General features: G+C 32.5%; 1 protein-coding gene and 1 long non-coding RNA gene across 4 annotated transcripts; one reads left to right on the forward strand and one right to left on the reverse strand.

Annotated features, from left to right (window-relative positions):
• Positions 1-1,537: 1,537 nt before the first annotated feature.
• On the forward strand, positions 1,538-4,741 carry LOC132624091 (exopolygalacturonase-like). The gene is made up of 4 exons (XM_060338921.1): positions 1,538-1,669; positions 2,456-2,746; positions 3,385-3,897; positions 4,294-4,741. The coding sequence occupies exons 1-4, from the start codon at positions 1,538-1,540 to the stop codon at positions 4,531-4,533; spliced, it is 1,176 nt and encodes a 391-aa protein (XP_060194904.1). The 3' UTR covers positions 4,534-4,741.
• A 109-nt stretch (positions 4,742-4,850) lies between these two features.
• LOC132621357 (uncharacterized) lies at positions 4,851-9,089 on the reverse strand. Of its 3 annotated transcripts, none has more exons than XR_009575503.1 (5): positions 8,547-9,089; positions 7,419-7,611; positions 7,133-7,295; positions 6,641-6,726; positions 4,851-5,128 (listed from the first exon to the last, which is right to left on the reverse strand). It is a non-coding gene; the product is annotated as an uncharacterized LOC132621357 (long non-coding RNA). The 3 variants fall into 3 exon arrangements; XR_009575504.1 differs by having other exon boundaries at positions 4,851-6,299; positions 7,492-7,611; positions 8,547-9,076; XR_009575502.1 differs by having other exon boundaries at positions 7,492-7,611; positions 8,547-9,069.
• Between the last annotated feature and the right edge of the window lie 439 nt (positions 9,090-9,528).

Consider the following 9,528-nt stretch of genomic DNA (forward strand, 5'->3'; position numbering starts at 1 on the left):
TGTTCACAGTCCATACATACTAATGAACTGGAATACGTTAAGACATATCTTGTGGTGAGAAGTTAAAATGATCTTCTTGATGAAAATGATATACTACTTGATAATCGCTCATTAAAAGTGATGTGACAATATATATACATATATATATGAAAAGCCGCATTTGAGAGGGGTGAGGATGTGACCTATATTTTGGGCACATTTGACAGGGGGTGAGGATGTGGCCTAAGTTAAAGGCTCGTGATCCGAGGTAAGATTCTGGAGCGAGGGTACATGGATACCATGGGTTCCCTGTAGGTCATGACTATTGGGCAGACACTAAAGCATGTGTGTACACGAGTGATGAGTGACTGAGGAGTGAGGTATTTGGCCGGTGCATTGCATTGCACATCATTACATTTTATTCTGCATTATTATATGCTCGTTTGGTTATGATTTTGGTATGGATGTTGAATGCCTATTGTGATATAAATATGGCCATTGACTGAGATAAATTATGGATTAGTAACTCTACCTAAGGACGGAACTTGGACTTATGATTATCAGGTGAGATTATTGAGACTTGACTGACTTGTGGTTTAAAAGCTTCATCTTAGGCTATGACTCTGTTATGCACTACAAAAAAAAAGGTAATTTACGGAGGTTAAAATTTGCAATTCAGGGAGGTTTTAGCCTCCCCTAGTTGTTAGAAAGGGCTAAAACCTCCGCGAATTGCAAATTTCAACCTCCACAAATTACCCATTTTTTTTATAGCGATGGGATATTCTGTGACTTGGATTTGAGTATCAAGTGCCTATTTGTTTATCTTGTTGATTTTATGCTTATATACGTGAACTAATCTCAGTCGGCCTATGATGCTTCTCGGTGCATAGTGTTTGCACTGAGACTACCTTGTTGCATGCTTTTTGAGTGCAGATTGTGTTCCAGAGATTTCATCCAGACTACATCTCTGGCTTGAAGCTAGTTTGCTCGATCAGATCCAAGGGTGAGCTTCTACTCATGCCATGCCACCTGAAGATCTCTCTTTCCAAATGTCTACTTTAAATTCCAGACATTATTTATTATTATATTTGACACTTCTTTCATTCTTTAGACATTGTTGGTTAGAGTCCTTGTACGATGACTTTCAGATTTTGGGGGTGTAATAGTCAAGACTTCGGCACTTATATTATTTATTATTTATGACTTGGTCAGACTATTTATTCATTCACTTATTTATTGATTGTTAGAGTATAAATAATTAAAGAAGTTGAAATTGGCTAGTGATAATAAGGTAGGCGCCCGCACGATCGGTAATTAAAACCTAACTGATCTAATAAGTGTAGCTCGCAGTTTAATAAAGTTACCATGATATTCAGTCAAGATATCTATTCACTTTCCTTTCTTATTAATCCATTAAATCTAAAGAAGTGTCTTTGAAGTAACTAAATCCAAAAGTTCTTATAATATTAAGGAAATAACTTCATGAAGGAAAGATCATTTGATAAAATGGAGGTGTATATAAACACATGTGAAGAAAGCAAAAAGAAACAAAAAGTAAATGGCTTCAAAGTCTTATTTTGAAATAGTCTTTATATTAGGCTTTGCTCTTGTGTGTACTAATGCTAAGGACAAGGTCTTCAATGTGCTTCTCTATGGTGCTAAAGGAGATAGAGTGACAGATAATAGTAAGGTGAGAACATCCATTTTACTTTTTAATGCATCTTTAGTTATTGTCCAATTCATACGAGTTAAAAAACCTAAAATATCTACATAATAAATTGACACACAAACTCATTGTGTTTCTTTTTACTTGTCTCTCTTGTTGACTTGGCACTCTTTGAGAAACTACTCCTTTCGGTCCATTTTACTTGATTATTTCTTGCACGGCCCTAAAAAAAAAATTAACTAAAAGGAAAATTGAACTTAGCCTTATTTATTTTTTTATCCAAATTTAATACTACTCTTTCTTTTACTATATTAATCTCTCTGCACATTTATCAGAATAATGATAAAGATGAAAAATAATAATTAATTATATCTTAGTTTTCTAAACTAACACATATTTTGACTAATTAATTATTTACTTGATTACCTTTACTTATTATGCTTTTGAAATCTAAGTTTGATTGCTGATACTTTATCTAGTTACTCAATGATAAGAGTGGTATTGAAAGAAAATAATAAGTATTTCTTTTTACTAAAATGTACAAGTAAAAAAAGGGAAAGTTTATTTTTAGTATAAGGAACAAGTCAGAAGGAACAAGGGCATACAGATCACAAAAGTTAATTTCGTCTTTCTTCTAAAATTTATTCTAGCTATGAAATAATTCAACATTAGGTTCATTTCATTTATGTCATTACTACATTTATAACAGATTTCTTTTTTGATAAAATGGCTTATAATAATATAATGGCTACTAAATATATGACAAGTTTAGTGTCTAAATAAGTCTTTTTAATTTATTTATTATGGAAGGCGTTTTTGAATGCTTGGACGGATGCATGCAAATGGAATGGAAAAGCCACATTATTGATACCTTCAGGGGTATACATGGTATATGGTGCAATCTTTGTTGGACCATGCAAAGGATCGGCCTTGGCCGTCCAAATCAAAGGGGTTATTAGAGCTCCAACAGATCCTAAAATATTCTGCAATTCTTCTTGGATTACTTTTCAATATTTGAATAATTTAGAGATTGAAGGAGGCGGCACTTTAGATGGACAAGGAGCTTCTGCTTGGGGAAAGCAAAAATGTGTCCGTCCTTCCGTAAGTTTTAATTTATTTGTCTAATTTATTCTAATATGTTTTACAATTTTGATTAAAGTTATTTGTGTTGAATTTCACTCTAACTATATTTATTTTAATAAAAATTGCTTATTTGATGAGGATTAGATGAAAGGCCAGTGAAGTTCTTGAATCAAATTATTTGATGTATAATTTTGGAAAAAAATATCCACTATTGAATAATTATTTGACACAGTTGAAATTTTAATTGTGGTCAGTAAAATTAAGTTTCTTTCATACTACATTTTATTTTGCTGTGTTCTTTATGCGCCCTAGTTATGTTGTGAAAGTTAAAGTGAAAAATGACGAAGATAGTCTTTTCTATTACAAGGTCACAAAGACATTTAATATTTGTGAAAGTTTTCTAGACATGCATGGCGCAATTTGCAATTTTTTTTCATATCTCCTAACCTAGTCTCAAATGTAGAATAAATAAAATGTAACTAATTTTAGTAAGACAACTAGGGCATCTAAACTCACCATTTGTCAAAGAAATGATAATTCAACAATGTATTGTTTCATTCATCATTTTGGTGGTTATGGAATTTTTCTTTATGTGATTTAATGTGAAATTAACAACTAAACATTGTTTCTGATGCCTTTTTTAAAAATTGAACCAGACACTCACATTTAATTTTGTCAAAAATGCGGTTGTGCACGACATACACTCAAAAAATAGCAAGAGTTTCCATTTCAACCTCTTTAGTTGCAACAACATGACATTTAGTCATGTTAGCATAAAGGCACCAGGCAACAGCCCTAACACCGATGGCATTCACATGGGCTTCTCCACCAACATAAAAGTCTTGGATTCCAACATTGCCACCGGAGACGATTGTATATCTATGATCTCTGGCAGCAAAAACATCAACATTTCAGGGGTGACTTGTGGCCCTGGCCATGGAATAAGCATCGGTAGCTTAGGACTTTCACGAAATGAAGTTGTGAAGAACATACATGTCAAAAATTGCACTCTCATCGCTACTCAAAATGGGGCGAGGATTAAGACTTGGGCACCATCGAGTGCTGGTAGCGTTACAACTATAACTTTCGAGGATATTATCATGAAAAAAGTTTGGAATCCCATATTTATTGACCAACATTATTGTCCGACGCATAATTGCAGCAGGAAGGTACTTGTATTTCCCTTCTTTTAATCTTTATTTTTAATGTGTTGTGTATGTCGGAAGTCAGTGTCCAATGACAAATAATTTTTGGAAAATAATTTCTCGTGATTGATTGCTGAATAGAAAACATTATCCAAAAATGTGTTTGATGAAATTCTTGAATACAAATGAAAAACAAAAACGTCTAAGTCTTAGATGAAGTAATTGGTATATTTTAAAGTTAAAATAGTTATAGGAAAAATGATTTATGCCAATAAATGAGAGAAGTTGTCAAAAAAATTCCTTGGAAAGCATATTTTAGTACACTAAGACACAAATATCTTACGTCATGTCACACACAAAAATTTGCAATTGGATATTCTTTATATCATATATATGATTCGATATTCCTTTAATTCTTAGGTAAGCTCTGTGCAAATCAAGGATGTGACATTCAATAACATAAGGGGAACTTCAAATTCAGTGGCAGCAGTTACTTTTGATTGCAGTGCTTCATTTCCTTGTCGGGAAATCCACCTTAATGATATCAACTTGGCTTACAATGGTCATGGACATGTGATCTCGTCGTGTGCTAACGCCAAAGGGAAGGCTACTGGCAAAGAGTCGCCTCCAAGTTGTTTAAAGTCTTCTCTTAATTCATGAACTTAGGATTACTAAAACTAAATGATATGTTGTTACTGAAGAGTCACAAAAAAAAAAAATGCTCGATAATTTCTTGTAGAATGATAATATGAATAACGAGTTCAAGTTTCTTTTACCTTGGATAAGTATCCTATTAGTTGGTCAAAGAAAAACTTCTCTTTCTGTGTGATTGTGAACTTCTCCAGTTAAAAATATTTGATCAATTTATTCTTCCATTATTTTTGTGTAACTAGTATTCGTACCCGCGCGTTGCGCAGAGAATTTTAAATATAATTTATCGTAAGAAAATGTTAGTTGAAAAATACTGTAGACACATAGGAGCATGAAAGAATTCTAGTTTTGTTATATTCATTGGCTTGTTACAGATGTTGGAGTCTTTGTGCTCTTCATAATATTTATGCACATAATAATAAGCACGCACTCATTGTATGTTTCAAACAATGACTTCTGAGTTTATCAAGAATGAGTATTGCCGAAGGATTGTACTTTGAACTCAATTAGAGGATAGGTTCTTTAGATGTCGATGCAAGTAAATCAATATTATCCTTGCGATCTTCCCATCAATTGTCCAACATCCATCTTCAAACACCTTATACTGATAATGGAAAAGGCACATAAACAAAAGAGATGATTAGACATCAAGAGTAGAAGATAAAAATGCTAAGAAAAAGTAATGGCAGATAGATACACATATTTGTTTCTGCACATTAAATTAATTGAATCCAATATCTAACGCCACAGATGCTTTCCTTTTGCTCAAATGTTGATTACTAATTCAACTATGTACAATCTTTGGAACATAAAGGCAAGTAAAAAATTCACAAATTGGGAAAGAAGAGGAATTCTATGAGAAAGTGACACACTTTGGGAATTCTGTGAACCACAATATTATCTCCCTATTTGAGTTGGAAAAAAATAGTTTCCCAATCACATGAATCAAAACATAGCATCCCATCACATGATCAGAACATGATAAAGCAGGGATGTATATAACATCACATAAGCATTGAAAAGTTAACCAATCATCAGGGCAATCTTACTCGGTGATCTGCAATCAATGTTAAGAGAATATTAATTTGATAAATCTCTTTATATTTTGCCTTTTGCCCATTACGTCTCTGCGCAAAAAGCTTTAAACTATATCACAAGTATCTGTAGAGATTTTGTTGAACTCGCAATTTATGGCAATGAATTGGAAAAAATTTCTATTCAAAAAAAAAAGGAGAAAAGGCTTTGTGCTACGTAAGAAAAGAGTTAATTAAAAAAAGAGTCCAACAAAAGAGAAACCAATTAAGCATAACAGTCCAAACCAAACAGAAACCAACTTTCAATGGAAATCAAATTACAGCTACAGAGAAAGACACCATAATACAATTTAACATACACGATTACCAATAGTGCCACCATGAATTTCAATCTGAATCAAGGATGCGAGAGCCATGATACTGCATGCGTATTGTTGAGTTTAAAAGGATGAGAGTTGGAAACCCATGAACTCCATACTTAAGAGTGTTGAAAAGACATTCTTAGTTGTCAGCATAATATAGAGAAAGCAATACAATGCAAAACATTCATTTCACACTAATCGTGGCTTAAATTCTTCAATTGCGAAATTGGGAATTGAAGGAAACAAAGAAGACATGATAGAAAAATTTGGCCAAAACTTTTAGAGAAAGGACGCCACGAAGCATAGAAAAGCAAAGCAACATAATCATGTGTATTCCGGTGAATCATATTAGTGTCCTCTGCAATGACAACTCATCTCCCTTCAAAATAAAAGACGCAGAACTGTTAGAACTCCTAAAGAAAATGAAAATAAAAAAACAGAATCAATGTTCTGTGGATGAGGGCAGTTTGGGTGTTTGAACGAAGTTATGAATATATTTTTTTCATTAACAAACTTATATATGTTGTCCTCAAACATCATAAAAAGATAGGATACAGTTTAATGGAGATGGAGCAGGCAGCAATTCCTCCATATAAAATAATTCTGATTTAAGCATATGACACAGTGTGTACACATTGGTAATGCACATTCAACAGCCAAAGTGATTCAACTTGGTGTGCTCTAACTTTTCCTACACGTAGAATTTGATATTTGCAATACCTGATAATGTCTTGACATGGTACTTAAGTGCTCTCTTACATCTGAAAAGGTTCCATATTGTAGCGGAGCAATCGTTCCTAATAAAACTGGGAAGAAAATGAAGAATGCGAAACAAATAAGGAGATATTGGATAACATTATTAAATCAACCATACATAAAATGTATGGGTTATGAAGGAATAATTGTTATTAACATGTCAACTGCATTGTGATCACATTATGTTTTCCACAACTCAATTATACACCTAAGGGGAAAAATAGTGGAATAATGTGATAACTTAAAGATTGATTTTAGTGAAAATATTCAGTAGTAATGACCAGTGAGTTTTTCTAACATAATCTGCACTGGAATTACATTGTGTAGAGAAAACTTTCGACTTGAGTTTTACTATACAGAAACAAAAAAGTGTACTTTTAGATTTTAGAAAGGGAAAAAAGTCAACTTGAGACTACGAATCACCAAAGGAGAAGAAACATAATAGTATTATTATACCTTAATCCGGTCTTTCAATTCATAGTATATCCTTGAAATGACTCATTTTGCAAATTTATAGAAATGCTTCACATCTCTGACATTGATAACAAATTGAAAAGAAGAAAATGGGACAAAAGATGCGCTCATTATGTGCTGCTAAAATGGACTCTTTCGTGATTACCTGCAAAGCCAAAAAAGAAATAAATTCTCACATTAAAAAGGACACAACAACAACACACAACTCTCAGCATATTTAAATACCAAAAGTCACATAATTGAAGGCTCATTTCGAATTCTCCTTTACCTTCAATTAGTAGTTGCATCCAAGACTCAAAGCCATCCTATAATTGCTTTCTGTAAAGTGTCAAAGAACTTACCTTGTAATTTAAGTAGAAAGCACTTCCATGTTGTTGAAGAAATTGCAACAAAGCTACAGTGCAATTATGTTGTCGTCATAGAAATTTCATACACCATGCAAAAATTGGAATTTGAAATTGCTGCATAAGAAAGAAATATAGATTTTACTAAATGTTTCTCTTTCATAAGAGAATTTTGGACTTAAATAGTGGTATTTGTATAAAAACAAATGGCTCGAGTGATATTTTTAATCATATACTATCAAATGTGATTTCTTATAAAAATAAAATTAAAAAAAGAGGTCAATTGCCATTACTATTTTTATGCCGTGTAATCTCTTCTCACAACAAATTCATCTCTCATTTTGATCAAGGTTCCCTATTTTGTGATCCTTCTTCAAACTTGTTGTTTTGTTTTTCCTTCAAAACTACTCTAGTCTCTAGAGTAAAATGAAGGGCTAGAGTTATTCTGAAGTGAGAAATCATTTCACATACATGCGATTAGTTATGCACCAAAACATTTGTTACTTTTTTAAAAACAAAAAAAAGGTATGTGGCCACAGAGTGCACATGATATTAGCCAACAAAGTTTCATCATTATGACAATTAATTTTCTTCACCAAATTGCAGAGCACAAAATATTAAACCTTAAATCGAAAAAGATCTCTATAAAGTCCTCAAATTTTGAAAAAAATCAAACTTTGTCAACCCAAACTACCAAATTGGAATGAAAATTAAAGTTCTACAAAAAATAGAACAGAAAATAAAGCGATTGATCCCAATTCTTACCTTGTGATCCATAAATGTCAAATTTTGATCATAATCCATGATACGAATTGCCACACAAAAGAGAAATTTAACAGAATATATACCTTCGGATCATTCTCACAGAAGGTAAAATTCTCTTTCTCCAATCAAGAGAAAACAATAATCACATGTCATTAATTATTTTCAGTTTTATTTCTTACACTTATTACGTCTTTATAAGGTTCTGCAATGACTGGAATCTGATGTGGAACAAACTTTTAAGTTTAGAACTATGTTGAACTAATTAGTAAAACTCTGAATTGTTGTACCTTTGATCTTTGTCGACAAATCTCTTATCCTCTGTTGATTTCTTCTCTATCTTGACTGACCAGAACTCTCAAGTTGAGAACTTGAGGTTTTAGTTTGACCAATTATTGGTTAAATTCTTCCTCTTTTGTTAATTGTTGAGTGTGATGGGCATTAGGTTAAAGGCGGGATGATTTAAAATCATTGATTTTGGTTTGAAACACAGAAACTGATAACTCCATCAAAAGTTACCCCACAGATGAATGGAAAAACATCAAGAACGAAGAAAAGCACAGAAATGAAGCGTGATGACACTTGCCTCTGTCTGTTGTTTACTCCGGCTTATCTCTCTCATCATTGGGTGTTCTTTTTTCTTTTTCTTTTTTTTTAAAAAAAAGGGTGGTTAATTATTGGGATTAAGGTTATAAGAGAACTTTTAGGGAGATGGTTTAGAAACTGAACTTATACACTTTACGGGTCATCCTTTGCTGTTTCTTTTTTTTAAAAAATTATTTTGCTTTCATTTTGTATTTTTAAATGCTGATTTTTGTGTTGTTGACACTTTGTCATCCCATAATTTTTTTACTTCTCCTAGTCTATATAGAAGATTATTAAGAAATCTATCACTACTTTTGTTTATTAATGGTTTCGCTCCTGTGGAGGGGCTGAGGATTTTCTCTAGTAGAAATAGTTCCCTTACATCTCAAATCATTGTTGATTAAGAGCACGGGTCCAAAGTATCTTCCGAAGGCTAGGAAGCATCTTTGATTTTTTTTCCCCTATTGATGGTAAAAGAAATGTAAACAAAAGGAGAGAGAAAATAGACAAATGCTATGGCGTTGATCTTTTCTTTAATTAAATTTATTTTAGTTATGCAACAATTGCTTTTCTTACCCCTCTATAGGAGCTCTTACCTTTTTGCTCCCTTGGTGACTCGAACCCTGTAGTGGCGTTGATCACCGTACTTTTAAAGGTTTTGTTTTATTTTATTTTATTTTTTATATA

Source organism: Lycium barbarum, chromosome 12 (genome assembly GCF_019175385.1).
Source record: "Lycium barbarum isolate Lr01 chromosome 12, ASM1917538v2, whole genome shotgun sequence".
Taxonomy (NCBI): domain Eukaryota; kingdom Viridiplantae; phylum Streptophyta; class Magnoliopsida; order Solanales; family Solanaceae; genus Lycium; species Lycium barbarum.

Excerpts from the sequence above, each read along its gene's own strand:
- LOC132624091 (XM_060338921.1), top strand. The coding sequence starts at position 1,538 with ATGGCTTCAAAGTCTTATTTTGAAATAGTCTTTATATTAGGCTTTGCT. Across the intron at positions 1,670-2,455 it reads GAGTGACAGATAATAGTAAG|GCGTTTTTGAATGCTTGGAC; the intron begins GTGAGAACATCC and ends TTATTATGGAAG. Across the intron at positions 2,747-3,384 it reads AAAAATGTGTCCGTCCTTCC|ACACTCACATTTAATTTTGT; the intron begins GTAAGTTTTAAT and ends AAATTGAACCAG.